Source organism: Triticum aestivum, chromosome 5A (assembly GCF_018294505.1).
Source record: "Triticum aestivum cultivar Chinese Spring chromosome 5A, IWGSC CS RefSeq v2.1, whole genome shotgun sequence".
NCBI lineage: Eukaryota > Viridiplantae > Streptophyta > Magnoliopsida > Poales > Poaceae > Triticum > Triticum aestivum.
Genome location: NC_057806.1, coordinates 8,161 through 25,731, shown reverse-complemented (window position 1 = coordinate 25,731; position 17,571 = coordinate 8,161). Strand labels below are relative to the sequence as shown.

At 43.0% G+C, this 17,571-nt stretch overlaps 2 protein-coding genes across 3 annotated transcripts; one reads left to right on the top strand and one right to left on the bottom strand.

The window, feature by feature from the left end:
* Positions 1–1,831: 1,831 nt before the first annotated feature.
* LOC123101896 (protein NARROW LEAF 1) lies at positions 1,832–5,433 on the bottom strand. Its single transcript, XM_044523139.1, has 6 exons — positions 5,149–5,433; positions 4,229–4,768; positions 3,984–4,127; positions 3,277–3,517; positions 2,542–3,042; positions 1,832–2,407 (listed from the first exon to the last, which is right to left on the bottom strand). Exons 2-6 carry the CDS (start codon positions 4,712–4,714, stop codon positions 1,977–1,979), a joined length of 1,803 nt encoding a protein of 600 aa, XP_044379074.1. The 5' UTR covers positions 4,715–4,768; positions 5,149–5,433; the 3' UTR covers positions 1,832–1,976.
* A 1,929-nt stretch (positions 5,434–7,362) lies between these two features.
* LOC123101895 (serine/threonine-protein kinase prpf4B) lies at positions 7,363–15,585 on the top strand. 2 transcript variants are annotated; one of them, XR_006448613.1, is made up of 13 exons: positions 7,363–7,705; positions 8,044–9,047; positions 9,136–9,317; positions 9,428–9,660; positions 9,733–9,801; positions 9,987–10,059; positions 10,163–10,319; positions 10,433–10,724; positions 10,899–11,013; positions 11,140–11,303; positions 11,458–11,532; positions 11,622–12,008; positions 12,435–15,585. XR_006448613.1 is itself a non-coding variant. In XM_044523138.1 (12 exons), exons 1-12 carry the CDS (start codon positions 7,400–7,402, stop codon positions 11,808–11,810), a joined length of 2,859 nt encoding a protein of 952 aa, XP_044379073.1. In that variant the 5' UTR covers positions 7,363–7,399; the 3' UTR covers positions 11,811–12,096. The 2 variants fall into 2 exon arrangements, 1 of the variants encoding a protein (XP_044379073.1); XM_044523138.1 differs by lacking the exon at positions 12,435–15,585 and having other exon boundaries at positions 11,622–12,096.
* Positions 15,586–17,571: the final 1,986 nt, after the last annotated feature.

Sequence of the window (17,571 nt, the reverse complement as noted above, 5' to 3'; positions counted from 1 at the left end):
TTTATTTTTTTTATAATAAAGTAAATAGTGCTTCTGGTCGTCCGTCCAAATAATTGCCTCCGAATTAGCTATAAATTACCCGCTATGCCACTCGGTAAGTTAAGAAAACGATTTGGTTTTTATTTTCAAAGGCGCCGCCGTGAACTGTGCTTTTAGACTAGCGATGCCGTGTCTACAACGCAAGCGTACTACCAGCCTGGAGCCACCAGGCTGTTGCTTCTACCGTGTAGGCCTGGGTTCGAATCCTGGTAATACCATTTTTTGCCTCCTTTTTCTTAGGCACCTCCTCCATGGGGCCGGCCTACCGGGTGTGACGCTCCTTTTTTTCATTTTGTCTTTTCTTTTCTTTTCTCATTTCTGTTTTAGTTTTTTCTTCTTGAAATTAATTTGACAATTCCAAATTATAAAAGTTTTCAGTTATAACCAAATTTTAGAGAAATAATAGTGAATTAAAAAAACTTCGGGAAATCATAAAATTTTCGCTGTTTCAAAAAATGTTGGTGATTTTACAAAACTGTCGCAAATTATAAAAAATCACAATCTGGAAAAACATGTCAGGAAGTAAAATCATGTTCATGATTTTCAAAAAAATGATTGTGTATTCAAAACATATTCGTGAATCTGGAAAAAAAATGTCCAAGAAAATTTTCAAAAAATCAAATGTCTTTTGCGAAATTTAAAATTCATCCCCCAATTTAAAAAAGTCATCAATTCAAAAAATGTTAGCTGAGTCAAAAAATATTCATGAATTCAAAAACTATCCATGCATTTCAATAAATGTTTCTCTAAAAACAAAACAAATGTTCGTGATTTTTTAAAGATGTCCTAATTTATAAAAGATGTTTGTCGATTCGAAAAACTGTTCGCCGATTCAGAAGTATTTTATGTCTAGGATTTGATTAGTTTTTGGAAAGTCTTTATATGTCTAGGCATTGAGAGTAGTTCTTGGTCGATGAGATTTGTTTTTAAAGATTTAAATATTTCCTTGCGCGAGACAATGGCAAGTGTGTCGTGCAGTGATAAGCTCATTGCCTAGGGATTTACCACGTGCATTACGATCACATGGACATTGTGTGGAAACATGGTGAGCCACCATGTTAAAATAGACGACACTCATATGTCTGGATATTAAGTCATACTTATTTGGCTAGCATGTATTTTTTGTGTTTCACTACCGACATCATTAAAAATCTTTGATCTATTTCTTTTTTGTCATAAATTTGATGTCTCATGTTCTTTGCTCTCTTGGATCATTTATTCTTAATTATCAATCTGTAAAACTGATGACATATTGGTGCAATTTGCCTGAACTTGAATTATTTTATTTTGGGTCTATAAATTTTATGATTTTTTTGTTGTTCATCCGTTGCAACGCACATTGCAACGGGCACTTTTGCTAGTAGTAGTACAAAACTTGACATGAAACATACTCCCTCCATTCCAAATTACTCGTCTCAAAAGTGGATAAAAATGGATGTATCTACAACTAAAATACATCCAGATACATCCATTTCTGTGACTAGTAATTCCATGCAGCCATACAGGCCTGTGTAATGCTACATGTTTTCCTTCCTTTATTCACATATACGTACTGGTTAGTTGGCTGACGAGTTGGGAGTTAAATAAATCACGCAACAGTTCACTACTACTCCCTCCGTTCCGAATTACTTGTCGCAGGTGTATTTTAGTTCTAGATACATCCATTTCTGCGACGAGTAATTTGGAACGGAGGAAGTACTACCAGGAGTAGTACACATACAGATGACAGCGCCATCGTTTTCACCTGAAACTACTGCTGTGGTAAAACTCTGTCGGTCGGGTCCCAGCGAGCAATACAACAGCAGGTTCTCATCTCACAGATCGATCAATGGGGTTTTATTTTTCCATCCACAAATCGCAATCGCCTCCAATCCAACAACAACAACAACGCATACAGAGGGGCACGATGAAAGGAACAAGATGCCACGGCCCCTCTCTCATTTCTGCAGGTCTATGTCCACCGTCGTCGTGTCGGAGCGGAGCCTCTTGGGCTCCCGCTCGCCCAGGTGCAGCGAGAAGCAGATGTCCTCCGCCGAGCTCTCCAGGTTGCAGTTGTTTTCCAGCTCGCCGTTGCCTCCTTGCTCGTCGCGCATCGGGGACATGCCCATCAGGTTCGGGATGAACTGCCGCTCCTCCACGTTGCTGTTTACCCCATCCACCGTGTCGACGTGGAACTCGTCGGGCCCAAAGGGCTGGTCCGTCGAGTTGGCAGAGCCGTCCCGTGGAAGCTGCTGGATGTTGATCCCCAGGGGCTCGTAGATCTTGTCCACTTTCTCGGCTTCTTGCGGGGTGGTGGCCACGTGCGGCGACGACTCGGTGGCCATAGAATTGGCAGCCGCCACCGTGATCCTCTGCTCCTCCAGGGCCTCTGTTGTGCCAACCAACAAAGAGAGGAGGAAATCAAGGTGATGCTACAAACAAGGGATGCTGACAACAACATGTCTGTCTAGCTGTTGTGTGTCCAGCAGACAACACTCACTCAGTGTTAGGAAAAGGACAGACCTTGCAGCCCTTCGCTTGTCGTGATCAGATCGAGCTCAAGGAGGTCAAGAAGGCGCCCCAGATCAACACCACTCGTCCAGTTCTCTGGGCCCTGCCCACTTTTCAGCTTCAACCTTCCGCGGTTGGCCGTGCCACCCCATATAATCCCTATAGGCTGTGGCTTCTCACCATCTTGTCCTGTTAAGATTATAAGGCTTCCGCTGTCCCCTTCAAGATCAAACGTTTGCTGGTTCTCCCCGACGACAAGGAAGTCGGTGAAAAAGCATATGCCCTTCTCGTCGTTGTATTCAAGAGCATATGCCATGACGGTCCCTGTCGTATGGCCTGAGCTTCTTCCAACTTTCACAACTTGCTTCCCGATGAGACTGCCAATCGGGGACTGCAGATCGATTGCCTTGATGTCACCGATGAGTCCAACTCCTTTAACTGAGGTGCTGACATTGGTAATGTCAAAGTCGTCCGCAAATGGTATAAATGCACCATCAGCACGGACAAATGTTTCTGCAGATGCACCGCACAGGTAAATGGCATTTCAATTTATGAGAACAAGAGCATTATAAGGAAAAAAAATGGCAGCAAAAGCATGAAATGAGCGTGGTGAATGGAGTACAAGATACGCCATGTATGCCAAAAACACGAAATACTCAGAAACATTTCATTTTCTGTTTCACTAGAGTCGGCAGTTGAATAGTTGAACAAATATATGAAGCAATCTGTGATGACGAAAAATGTTACCTGGGTTCGTTCCCGCATAGATACCATACCAAACATCATCCGTGATAAAAGATGTGGCTCTCTCAACAGCACCAAGGTAAACTCCAGGTCCAAGATTAGGGGGCAACGGATGGAACATCTTCTGATTAGGATAATCCAGGTCAACTGCAACATGTCTGTTCGTTAGGAAGCCTACTTGCTTGTTGCCAGTTCGACTCTTCACGATGGCACCCAAAGTCCCGTATGTTTCAAGACTAGCTACCTGAGAATTAAAACCGAAACAACTAAGTCACAATATCAATTCATGGGAGTATGAGACTGGTATGTATGTCCAGAGTTATTCAGTGTCAATGCATGAAACTGATGTGTGTGTCGAGAGCTGACAGATAAATAATGATTTTGATGTACTAAATGAAAATGAATGGAATAAAAAAACAGAATCTCTGGTCTTTGTGGTGTATGATTTATAGCAAAGCAGGGTTTGGTAAACATATAAGAGTAGGAAAACCATAGTATTGACAGGTTGTTCGGTTGCATCATAGGAAAACATAGGAATGTTTTAAGAAGTTTTGAGTCAATGGAAGTAAAACTAAATAAAATACAGCGTGAATGAATCCCACAGCAAATTCATCCAGACTGCAATCCTACGGATGTGAGGTGTAATAACTAGTTAACTGTGAAGAGGACAGGGCAAACAGGCAACAGTAGCTGTGGAAAAAAAATATGACCTGTGAACCAGAGCCTATAGATGGATCACTACCCCGCAGCCCATCAACAAGCTCGTCATACAATTGTTCCTTTGGAGTCGGTGCTGGTGCACCATAATAAGAGAACTCAACAACATCAACATCACACCACACACCCCCAGGTCCCTGTTCATGGAAGGAACATTCACAGATACAGGTTATGAAAGTTCATACTAGTGTGGACTAAATAAGAAATTGCTAAAAACAAACAACAAAACCAAGTGTACCTCAAGGGCGGCTGGAAGGCACTGCGTAGGCCTGAGCCACTTCTTGTTAACCTTGCGAGCAACAAACACGAGGATGGCAGGCGTGTCGGTCAACGTGCCCTTCCTGATCCGAAAGCCTATGGCCGTGCCAAGGCTGAAGCGGCGCAGGATCTTGCTGTGGAACGCCCTTATAATCATGAGATCGAGCAAGGTGGTGGCCTGCTGGCCTTTGGGCAGGCGGCCAAGGTGTCCCGGCAGCACGCCCTTCTGCAGGTTCCCAAAGTAGTTGGCGCGGCCCTCGGCGGAGCCGTGCATCAGCGTAGACGTGGGCCAAGAGAAGTAGGCGGCGCTGCTTTCGGAGTGCTGACCAGCTGAGGCGACGGGCTGGAGAGGGGACGGGCAGCAGTTATGGCCGTTGCATCCGTTGTTCCTCTCCATGTCCAGCCCTGACCCCTCCGACTGCTGCTGCTGCGACGCATGCGCCTTCCAAATGTCTGAAGGCTGCATTATGCCAGTAGTACCATCTGGGTCTTTTGAGCTCTATAGGTCTTCAACATCAACCTGTAAGCATCGAAGAGCAGAACCTTGTGTTGAAAACAAATTCATTATACGACTCGGCATCAAACTAGACTAGAGAGTGTCCGGTAATATCAGAGACAAAATCATCGTTGTTGTCACTGGTAAACTGATTACAGCCGACCTCACTCACTCACTCACTGCTAAGTGATACGTAGTAGTGAGTATCTGCTAATACCACAAAGAAAACCATCGTCGTTGCCACTAGTTACAGCCGAACTAACTCACTCACTCACTCACTGCTAGTGCTAGTAGTACATTCAGACGGTGATATTGCAGCATCTCTGAGTAACAACAGCTAACTAGAAGCAGCAGCATGGATCAATTCCGCTAAAACTGAGAGAGGCCGTGCACCCGCTGCATACCTCGGGTGGGTAGGGGGCGTGGTCGAGGCAGCGGTGGGGTGGCCGGCGACGGCGACGGCGACGGAGACGGAGACTCCGCGATGCGTGGAGAGCGGCTCAGAGCGGCGGCGCTGCTTGCGGATGCGGAGGCAACGGCGCCATTACCGGCCGCAGGATCTGGATGCGGAGGAGCTAGGGGGGGCTGGGAGGCGGCCGGGCGGGCGGCCGGGGAGGTGGATCTGGCCGGGGAGGGTGCGGGGGAGTGGAGACGCAGACTCACGCTGGGATGTGATGTGTGGCACTTCCGCTGTAATTTCCCACCAAATTCGGATCCATTTGGGCTTTAGCTGCGTAAATTAACCACCTACTCCTTTTTGCCCACTCGACTGATCTCTCCCACCGCTGTGAAAAAACGAATTTGCTCCATCTAGAACCGAAATTCCATTACGAGGCCGGTCTCGGCTGATCAGAATCATCCAGATGCATTTGAATTCGAGTCTTTAGATGTATTCTTTCACTATTTTGTATCATATATAGATATCAAAGATAGTCACTCATTAAAAGATGGACGAGGCAACGGATGCGTGATGATGCACTAGGGTTTGCGTCAGAGGAGGAGAGAGGACGGGCGGCGGTGCAAAAATCTGTTCGAGGTTGGGATAGGAGTAGTAAAACGACGTGTGAGGTAGAGAGATGTGGGCTGGTCGGGTTTTCCTGGGCTTGGCCCATGGGTTTGGCGTCGTCAAAGTGCGGACGATGCGCAACGAAGAGGAGGTACACATTGAATGAATGATAAAGGAGCGGAATAAAAAACTCCTTGCGTATTTTTTAGATAGGTCAGAAAGTTTCAGATGATTCGGCGGAGCAGTAGCCCGTCAATGTCATGCTTGAACAACTAATCATATATAACAACCCGGTTAACGTTAGAGCGCCTAGCTTGATTTCTGAAGCAGCGGCCCAATTGACACAACCGGGTTGGCCTAAAAGTAGCGCCGTACGTGTGATCAGACGGCCATCACATATTAAAACACTCATTAGAGGTTGGACGAGGCGACGGACAAGTGATGTCGCACTAGGGGTTGCGATAGAGGAGGATAGGAGCAGGCGGCGGCGCAAACCTGTTTGAGGTTGGGATGGAAGTAGTAAAACGACGTGCGATAGAGAGATGTGGACTCGTCAGATTTTACTGCGCTTGACCCATGTGTTTAACGTCGTCGAAGTACAAACAATAGAAGACGAAGAGGAGCTAAACATTGAACGAATGGGAGAGCACAATGAAAGGAGCGGAATGGATAAAGAAAAAAGGAAATCTTACGTACTTTTTTGTATATGAAAAAAGATCCAAATAATTTGAGGGGGCAATAGCTCATCAACGTCATGCTTAAACAACCAATTATAGATACTAATCCGAATTAACGTGAGGGTTTCTAGCTTTATCTCCGGAGTAGCGGCTAGCTGACACAACTGACATGGCCCAAGCGAAGCAGCAAGATAGCGGAATGATTTTGTACATCCACATGTGTGATCGGGCACCCTCTCACAGTTTAAAACGCTGTCAGAGGAGAATATCGTTTTGGATCTCGGCCTTCATGGAGGCCGGATTTCAAAATTCAAATGTTTTAATTTCAAAATAATCTGAAAAAATTTGTACAAGTAAACTAAGGAATGTGATGTGCATGTGTGTAAAATTTGAAAATGAAATACGTTGAAATGTGATCTGTAAAAAAGACAAATTCATGGTCTGAAAAGATGAATAGTATCATGTGTTAAAAAGTCACATATTATTATTTTTTCACAACCTCATTTCTACGTATATCATCTGAAAAATTATACACTTGTGCACTACGCCTCAACCTACATATGTATTTTCTTTCAAAAATTTTGAAATGTAAAAATATGGATTTTCACGATTTTTGAATCTTGCATGTGAAGATCTTTATGGAGCTCGGCCTCCAAAAGCAATTTCTGCTGTTAGAGGGCCTATGTAGTTTAGTTATACTGTTTTGTCATATATATGTAGACTCAAAGCGCTGTCAGAGGCCGTAGGTGGCTCACTTTTTTTTTTGTAATGAAATAAAGAATAAATTTGACCCACTTTGGACTTTGGAGTGGAAATCGAATCTGGAATGGAACGTGCGGGGCCACCCTGTCAGTCAGCCGTCCGACCCCAACCAACCAATAAAGCAAAGCCGACGGAGCGCACCGCATCTTCCTCCGACTCGCCGTCCGCCCCGATTCGCGAACCAAACCCTAACCCTACCTCATCGCTCCAATGGCCGGAGACCCGTCGCCGTCGCCGTCGCCGCCCGGATCCCCCGCCAAGCACCGGCGCCGCCGGGAGCGCGACGACGCGGACCCCGCCCCCGACGCCTCCCCGAAGCGCCGCAGGCACCACCACCGCCACCACCACCGCCACCGCCGTCCGGACGACGCCCAGCCCCCGCCGCCCTCCGCGGCCGACGGAGAAGACGTCGAGGAGGGGGAGATACTAGACGATGCCGGCGCCGGCGCCGGCGGGGCTATGGAAGTCGATGGCGGCCCCCGCGGGGACGACCCCGCATCTCCGCGAGCCGACCCGGTCTGTCTGCCCCCTTCTCCCTCACCCCCTCTCCCGTCATGCTGTGCTCGCCAATTCAAAGTCTCTGCTAATTATACATGCTGTGTGCCCTCTCTCAGTCTAGGCAACACTATATTAAGCCTCGATTGTTCAGCTGCAACTCTTTGTTAACCCTAGATTCGAAATCCTAGCCAGAGCAGCTAGGCAAATTCCTGAATGAATCACTTGGAACCACCAACCAACAGCTCGAACGAAAAGAATAGTATGTAGTTTTTTTCTTCTTCTGTGCTTTCTCCATCCATGCTGCTTGCTACCCGAGCCGGGAAATCTACTTACCTTTTGACGTGTTTCAAGTGCAGGAGCTAGTCGGTGATCATGCTGGCACCAACTCGGCCGTTGACGTGACGCAGCCTAGTCATTCTCCGCCCTCAAAAGATGAAGGCAGGTTGAATCACACTGCTCGTGGCTCTGAAAGCGTAGGTATCTTTTCAGGTGACGAGGATAATAATGGTAAAGGACATGAACAGAGTCACAGGGTGTCAAAGTCTCCACGGCCGACAAAGGACAGGGGAAGGAACCATGAGGACGAGCGTCAAACTCTGTCCTCTAATAACGATTCTCATCAGAGAGATCACACCACCAAGAGATCTCCTTCCTCCAGGAACCACATTGAAGAGGTTCATTCTAGGAATCACCCAAGGTCCGGAGAAGCTGATGCCAAAGCTAATGGTTCGCGGGCAAGTCCAAGGGCTGACCCTGATCGTGACAACAACGACAGGAATGGTTTTGGTAGGCATGCAACTAGGACACGGGAAGACGACAGAGAAAGGAGCAGCAGTCGTGTTGTTCGTGATGGACATAGTGATAGGCGTGATAGCCGGGAAAGATATATGGATGAAAGAAGGCACAGCAGCATAGATAGAGACAATGTTGATCGTAGGCACAGAGAAAGGAGCAGCAGTCATAGTAGACCTGACAGAAGGGAGAGCGCACACCACACTCGTGAAGAAAGCAGGGAGAGGGAAAGGCGAAGTGGTAGCTCAAGGCATAAAGACCATCATAAAAGGGATACAAGCAAGGATCGTTATAAAGATTATGTCACGGTTGCTACTGGACATGAAAGGGATAAAGTGAGAGATGATAGAGACAGGGGCCGGCACAGGGATAGAGAAAGTGAAACTCGTAGAAGTGGAGCTGGAGAACGCAAGGACAGAATTAGCAGTAGTGATAGACACAAGGACTCTACACGCTCGAAATATAGCACGTCTGATGCTCATAAAGACAGGTCAAGATCTGGGGAGAAAGGTAGAGATGTAGACAGCAGAAGCCATCGATCTAGAGAAGTGAAGGAACATTCTTTCAAGTAAGGCGTTGTTCACACGATCTGCTATCTTATTTGTTTTGTTGCTTTTATTTTCTGGCACCCCATACTTCTGTCCTTGTGGTATTAGGGAGGAAGATGAAGAAGAGTATCAAGAGAAAATTGAGCAACAGTTAGCAATGCAGGAAGAAGATGACCCTGAAAAAATTAAGGAGGAAGCGAGGAGAAGGAAAGAAGCTATTATGGCGAAATATAGGCAGCAACAAGCACAGAAGCAGCAACCGGAATCTTTACCTAGAAGCAATGATGAAGGTAACTTGATTAGCTAAATTTGACCTATTCATGGGCTAACGAATGTACGTGTACTAGTTTATGTCCCATTGAACGAACTTTGTTGTGATAAATGTCTGTTTATTGTACAGAAGCAAGAGCAGTGGATAAAGATGAGACTGTAGATATGAAAGGTGATAATGATAGCAATTCTACGGACAACGAGGAAGCTGAAAATAAGCAGGACTCTTCAGATGCATTTGTTGGTGAGGCAGACTTCAATGTGGGTAAGTCCCCTGCTCATGATGCTGTTTTAGCCTGTGCTGAAGCATTGGGCAATGAGGGGACAACAGGTGTTTCAGGCCTTGGAGAGGGTACTCCAAAGGTAATTTTGTTCTCTTACCCTGCTACACAGTTTATTAAGCAGAAAATTTATATTGGTCCTGTTAATTTTCAGAGTGAGAGATCGGCAGATATGTTTTGTGATGACATCTTTGGAGAGTCACCTGCAGGATTTCGGAAATTGGTATGGCTCTTATCAGTTTTCTTTAGACATGTCAATACAGAAGTTAAAAAGATATATCTCCTGCTGCTCTGATTGTCCATGACACCTTGTTCTGTTTAAACTTTGAAGATGAAATTTATTTTCCCAGCGTCATATTAAAATACCCTTTTACTGTTTACTCAGTTCGAGATCATTTGGTTGTGCAGGGCAAGGGAGACGGCTTGTGTATTGAGAAAAATGCTCTGCATGATAATTGGGATGATCCTGAGGGTTACTATAGTAAGTTCTGCTCTATATTATGCTCAAGTCTACCTATTTCTTGTTGTTTTGTTAAATATGGCCGCACACTTTTCTTGTACCTTACCTTTGCTACTCTCTACAGCTCATCGATTTGGGGAATTGTTGGATGGCCGTTATGAAATTACAGCCGCGCATGGGAAGGGGGTGTTCTCAACAGTCGTGCGGGCAAAGGATCTTAAAGCTGGGAAAGATGATCCTGAAGTAGTTGCTATTAAAATTATTCGCAAGAACGAGACAATGTGAGTATCCTATAGAAGCATTTTAATAGCCAATGCCTGTAATACGCAGAATAAAACATGAACTTTTAATTTGATTCTTGTGCGATGATTTAATTCAGTATTTGTTTCTACAGGTATAAGGCTGGTAAGCAAGAGGTTTCAATATTAGAAAAATTGGCAAGCGCGGATCGTGAGGACAGGCGCCACTGCGTGCGGTTCATTTCTAGTTTCATGTACCGGAACCATCTTTGCTTAGTTTTTGAATCTTTAAATATGAATCTCCGTGAGGTACTAAAGAAATTTGGTCGCAATATTGGGCTTAAACTGACTGCTGTGAGGGCATATTCAAAGCAGCTTTTCATCGCTCTGAAGCACCTGAAAAACTGCAAAGTTCTGCACTGTGATATAAAGCCAGACAATATGCTGGTATGGCATCTTGCCCTGCATATCTTTCACTCTACTGTATTATGTTTTGTAATCTCTTGTCAAATTTGATCGTATGAAACACCCTGTAGAGCTTTAGCTACTAGTTGCTTAGAAAGTCACACACAACTGGGTTGGCACTATGATGATTTTAATTGTACCCCTTTGATATTGTAGGTGAATGATGCTAAGAATGTCCTGAAGCTATGCGATTTTGGCAATGCTATGCTTGCTGGAATGAATGAGGTCACCCCTTATCTTGTCAGCCGTTTCTATCGGGCACCTGAGATCAGTGAGTTCTTTTTTCTTGTACCTTTTTTTGCTATTTTATTTTATAATGTTTCTGCTCGCAGGTTGTCTGCATACACATACTTCTATTCAAAATGTATTTACCTCTAATGAATTATTTCTATTACAGTTCTTGGGTTGCCCTATGATCACCCATTGGACATCTGGTCAGTCGGCTGCTGCCTATATGAACTTTCTACTGGAAAGGTCCTGTTTCCAGGTGCAACTAATAATGATATGCTTCGTCTTCATATGGAACTGAAGGGCCCCTTCCCTAAGAAGATGCTCCGAAAGGTTAGAAAATCATCATGAACTTTACATACTTGCTCGTTTTCATGCTTGATTCTTGTATTAACTTCACAGTTGGAAGACTACATACTCATGTAATCCTGATGAACTCTGGTTGAATATACAAGTATTTTTCTAAGTAATGCTCCCAATTTTGTAGGGTGCTTTCACGATGCAACACTTTGACCAAGATCTCAATTTTAACGCTATTGAGGAAGATCCTGTGACCAAAAAGGTTCGTATGCAATACTCTTTAATTTGTAATTTGTAATGTATGTTATATAAATGTTTCAAACCACTAATTTATTCTATTTTTGTCAGCAGCCTATGAGGAAGTTGATTCTTAACATCAAACTGAAGGATTTTGGTTCTTTGGTTTCAAATTTTCCTGGCGAGGACCCAAAAATGCTCTCCAATTTTAAAGACCTTCTTGAAAAAATATTTGTCTTAGATCCAGATAAGAGGATAACCGTATCACAGGCACTTAGCCATCCATTTATCACTGGCAAGTGAAAATAAGATGTTGATTCCTCTTGACATTGTAAACTACAACTTGGGTTCCTCTTGTCTAATCATCGGCATTTCTATCTTGTGTCTGGGAGCTATGAGATCTGAGTGCGTGCCCAAATGGACGAAGCATGGGGTTGCTGAAGAGATGCTGTCTTACGGACCTTGCTGCATGCACTTACCATTTGGATAGTTCTGTTGCTTGTAAGACAACTGGCCGGCTGGCATTACATTCCGTGTATACATTTTCCCAATGATTTACAAGATATACATGAAACTGTGCCTAACTTCATTTAACAATTGTACTGGCTTGTATGTTCGACCATCGAGGTTCTATGTATTTCTAGTAACTGGAGTGACAAATCTTTGCATGTGCTTGTAATGTGGGTGTAGCAGGCACACTTCTCATTTGTGCTGCCAAGCACTCTGCTGATGTTTAAGCTCGCCTGTTTTGCAATGCTTGGCCTCAGGCATTTACTTACTGTGCAGTGATCAATGCACTGGTCGTTTCTCACTGCTTGACAAGCTCTTTTGATATTTTATTTGATACAAAAACAGGCCTTCCTTGTTACTAATTTATTTATGCAATTTATATTTGGGTTAAAGATTCTAATTCTTTTTTTCGTTCAGGGTTTCTGCCAGGGCCTCTGCTGCATGCACTTATATATCCTAAAGGACCAACAGAAGAAGGTACCCTGGTTGTTATCTGGGTAACTTGTGTGTTTGAACACCATATAACATTATTTCCCCCCTATTGAAATCTGATGATTCTGCGATTAATTTTGCTAGACGAGTCATGTGTAGATGTAGTGATACTGAAGGTGCCCTGGTTGATATCTGGGTAACTTGTGTTTGAACACCATAGAACATCATTTCTTTTTCTCTTTTGAAATCTGATGATTCTGTCATTAATTTTGCTAGATGAGTCATGTGTAGGCGTAATGATACTGAAGGTGCCCTGGTTGACATCTGGGTAACTTGTGTGGTTGAACACCATATAACATCATTTCTTTTTTCTCTTTTGAAATATGATGATTCTGCAATAAATTTTGCTAAATGAGTCATGTCTAGACGCAGCGATACTGAATTTTGTCAATATTGGATATTCACATGTTCTTATGTTGGTCATCTGGTTTCTTCCTTAATACCCGTCCTTTCTGAATTTAGCATTTCTTTGCTATTTGGGATGGCTATGGTACGGCAAATGAAATGCCAAGAACTCTAAACTCTTTCATCCCTACATTTTGCCATGCCACCTTTCTCCACCTGTAGGATGATTAGTGAATGGGGCAATAGGTGCGTGTGAAGTGATCAAAATACAAACAAATGTAGCTTGTCATTTCCTTTTCTGTGGGATCGTTGAAGTTATGGATCTTTTTGAGAATTTGATGTAGACTGAAAGTCCACACTGCTATCTACTTCTGATATTCTGTGCGAATGGGCTTGTGATGTTCATCTTTCCTCTATTAGTTGTGCTTGCTTTACGAAAAGGGTTCTAAGAAAGTCTTTTCTTGTTATGCACCACTATCACTCCATGTGGAATATCAGTCAAAAGTTTTTATTGTTTTTATGTTTGTTGAGGTCCAGGGATGGAGATTCCTGGATGCACTGGGTATTACTACACCTTGTCTTGGTAACCTCTTTCAACTAGCTGGATGTGTCAATGTTTCAGTTCGTCATTAAGAGTCTTTTTCATACAAATGTTTTCTGTATATAGGTCTAGATGTTATTTTGATCCCTTACAGTTTAACGAACTTGGAATTCATTGTAAGCCATGCTTCTATGTAGATCCACACCAGTTTTTTGTTAAAAAGATCGCAAGTTTTTGTGGAGAAACTAAAATGTTATTTTGTATTACAACTCCTGTAGCATTTGGCACTATCCTGCAGTGAGAAATCTAAGTCGTATGTAGCAAATAATCTGCATGTGTCCAAAAACTTAGCACAAGTATATATATGCATGTAGCATGGTAGAAGTAGGACCGAATGCTAGTTTATTAACTGAGGCAAAGCATCATCACTTGTCAGTTGCTTCCTCCATCAAAGTTTTAAGGCCACTTAGTCTGGTTAAGTCAAAACTGTTCTAAATTCGAGCAAGTTTGTAGAAGAAAATATCAACATGTATACAATACCCAATAAATACATTATTACGAAGACCTATTTCATGACTGATCTGGTGTTCTTTTTTGGGTGTGTCTAGGGCACATATAGATGTGCTCTAGTTATTGCACATCTAAGTTAGTGAATCAAGCATAAAGAGAAAAAGAAAAACATAAAGAAAATATTCACACGAATCTCAATGTAAGATGTGCTTTAGCAAAACTGTTCTTTTTTCTACAAATTTGGTCAAACGAAGTGGCCTTAATAAGAGGGAGTAAGAGAAGGCAAAGGCAAATGGCTAGCTGTACTTGTCCCATGTCGATAGATTCACGTGGCCTTTTCCTAATTTTATTATCTGAAACTTCATCCTGAAGCTCATGCTTATGCAAGCCATTTTTATTTTTGACCTGATCATATATGCTATATGCATATGTATGCATCATGAAACATTGGCGAGATCTAGAAAATTAAGCACCTTGATGGATACAACCTTTTGTCTTGGATGAGTGCAATTTGCCTGATTTACTTTCACTCGTGTCAGAAAACTTGACCTTGGACTGGACGGTAAGTGCTTAGAAATTACGAGTGTCGTTCTGACTTTGTGTTTCACTTTCCTTCTCTTATTTTTTTGTTCATGTTTTGAGTATCCACCGACATTTTGAACCATCTATATTTTAGTAAAACTATAACATGAATAAATTATATTTATCTGATTATTATACTTTCTCCGTTTCGTAATTCTTGTCGTGGTTTTTAGTTAAAAAATGAACTAAAATCATGACCAAAATTATGGAACGGAGGGAATACTATTTTGCTAACAATAGTGGCTGTGTGTTTCTGGTTAAAAGGTTGTTTGTAAATCTGAAAAAAAGGTTGTTTGTAAATCTGAAGGAATTGCTTGTAGGCTAGGTTATTGACAAGTTACTCCCTCTTTAAACAAATGTAAGACGTTTTAGGTCACTACTTTATACTCCCTCCATTCCAAAATATAGTGCGCCCGCGTTTCCTGAGGTCGAACTTTGACCATAAATTTAACGAACGAGACCGACTGCGGCGGGAGAAAAAGTTACATAATTAGAAACTTCTTTCGGATACGAATTCACTGATATAACTTTTGCCCCCGCCGCAATCGGTCTTGGTAGTTAAATTTACGGTCAAAGTTAAAGCACGGGGATAGAGGAAGCACTACATTGTGGAATGGAGGGAGTAGTGTTCTAAAATGTGTTACATTTGTTTACAGCGGGAGTACCATATGTAGGATGATTTTTTTTTTAGGAATTTACAATTCATGTGTTATTCCTGTTGTTACTCGAAAGATAGATTGCATTACATAATGTGCTAACAGCTGTAGTGATGCTGATTTGATGGACAAGGACTGTCCGTCCGTCTGTTCGTAGTTTTTGTCCTTTGAACCTTTTTTCAGGGCAAGGTTAGTTGGCTGCATGGGTGACAGAAAGTGAGAGTTCTCAGCAGCATCCTTGGTATCCATCTTGATTCATCCTGTTTGTCGGTGATATATCTACTATTCCAAGTGCAGTGCAGGGGGAGATGAGATTTTGTGATTTTGCTTGGTACGGTGGATGGATGTATGATGGCTAATTTCAGTTGTCTTGGATTAGAATGCGATAAATAATCTGCAATTTCATTGGTCATCATGATTTAATGATGCTAAATTTCCCCAATTTCCCCAACCTTGGGATTTTTATGGGCGGACTGACCATTCATGTGTTTTGATGTTGTCAACTTGTGCACAGGAAGCCATGCTTTTGCTAAATAGTAAGGCAAAAAATTGTATCTTCGTCAAACATGTAATTCAATGAATAATGAGCAAAAACATGATGCTTAAAATAAAACAGAACATGTTAGTAATCGTACTAAACAAATTTCAGTTGTCGGAATACCAATAGTAATTTTTTATAATGAAAATTATAAATGAGAAGAAGCAGTGAAAACAATCAACTAAAATGGAGAAGCCCAAAACGCTGAACGCCTTGCGCTCATGTGAGATAGATGGACCATTTATATTATTCAAATAAATTGGTTAAATTAATACATAAAATGTATCAATTCGGACATGCTATATGTAATGTAGCAGGTGGAGTTCATTTGAACGATATGCTCAACGTTGTTTCTGAAAGGAATCGAGCTTCTGGAGAATTTGGGTTGGGATGCACATTGGTTGCAAAATATTCTTATATGTAATCAATGTAACTCAGTTACGTCAAAACATAAGTGCTGAGAGGCTTTCCCTTAAAAAAATAAACCTTAACATCCATCTCCGTCCACGATTATCATTCTGACTCACAAACATCTCTTGATCCCAACAGCGAGCAAAGCAACATGTCGACAGCGGTTCAACGCGAGTTTCTTCTCCTAGTAAAAAACCTAGGGTTCTTGTCGCCAAGAGTTTCTCTTTCACAACATCTACCTGGAGCTTTCTCCTTGTTACCTGGGTTGATCAAGGGGTCTCTTGGCACACCTTCCGGACCTTGGTGGTGAGCACAATCTAGGGCTTGGGTTTTCTTGCTCGCTGTTTGATAGACATAGACATGAAGATAGGTGATGCTGGGGGGTCTAGTAGCAAAGCAAGGAGGAAACATGTGGAGGATCTCTTGGAGAGATTAAGGTTGCATGAAAAGGACGATGGAGATTTTGTTTGGGAGGATGAGATCCACGAGGCGGTGATGGCAGCCAAGTTGCTCATGATTGCTAGGGTTCACACAACTCAGGGGTTCAACCCTATGGCCCTGTACTCGGAGGAGGTCCGTTTAGAATCCGGCGGAGGGGGCAACCTAGAGGAGAATTGAGGACAATATTGACAATTCAATTTAACTGATTGGTGACTGGAGTAAGACCATGAATATGGGACCATGGTTGTATAGATACCAAGCTTTGATCATGGAAGAATATGGTGACTGCAAGAATCCTCGTTCGGTACTCTTGAAGAAGTTGTTCGTGTGGCACATGTTCTGAAATTGCGTGACAACACGAGTATGACTATCGAAATCATGAGCATCAACACGAAGGTTCCAAATCCAAGTGGTAGTATCAGGACCCTTAGCTAGTGTTCTTGTGAAATGGACGGGTGTAGGATCGAAAGTATGTCTAGAGGGGGGGGGGTGATTAGACTACTTGATCAAATAAAAATCTAGCCTTTTCCTAATTTTAAGTCTTGGCAGATTTTAGCAACTTATCACAAGTCAAGCAATCAACCTACACATGCAATTCTAAGAGTATAGCAGCGAAATGTAAATCATTTGCATATGAAGGTAAAGGGGAGGAGTTTGAAGGGAGCAAACACAATGTAGACACGGAGATTTTTGGCGTGGTTCCGATAGGTGGTGCTATCGTACATCCACATTGATGGAGACTAACCCATGAAGGGTAACGGCTACGTGAGTCCACGGAGGGCTCCACCCACGATGGGTCCACGAAGAAGCAACCTTGTCTATCCCACCATGGCCATCGCCCACGAAGGACTTGGCTCACTTGGGTAGATCTTCACGAAGTAGGCGATCTCCTTGCCCTTACAAACTCCTTGGTTCAACTCCACAATCTTGACGGAGGCTCCTAAGTGACACCTAACCAATCTAGGAGACACCACTCTCCAAAAGGTAACAGATGGTGTGTTGATGATGAACTCCTTGCTCTTGTGCTTCAAATGATAG

Bases quoted from the DNA above. Each gene is read 5' to 3' on its own strand.
- LOC123101896 (XM_044523139.1), bottom strand. From the start codon at position 4,714: ATGCAGCCTTCAGACATTTGGAAGGCGCATGCGTCGCAGCAGCAGCAG. The intron at 4,128-4,228 runs GTACACTTGGTT...TTCCATGAACAG, and splicing joins GCCTTCCAGCCGCCCTTGAG to GGACCTGGGGGTGTGTGGTG. The intron at 2,408-2,541 runs GTCTGTCCTTTT...TTGGCACAACAG, and splicing joins GACAAGCGAAGGGCTGCAAG to AGGCCCTGGAGGAGCAGAGG.
- LOC123101895 (XM_044523138.1), top strand. From the start codon at position 7,400: ATGGCCGGAGACCCGTCGCCGTCGCCGTCGCCGCCCGGATCCCCCGCC. The intron at 9,802-9,986 runs GTATGGCTCTTA...TTGGTTGTGCAG, and splicing joins CTGCAGGATTTCGGAAATTG to GGCAAGGGAGACGGCTTGTG. The intron at 11,533-11,621 runs GTTCGTATGCAA...TTTTGTCAGCAG, and splicing joins AAGATCCTGTGACCAAAAAG to CCTATGAGGAAGTTGATTCT.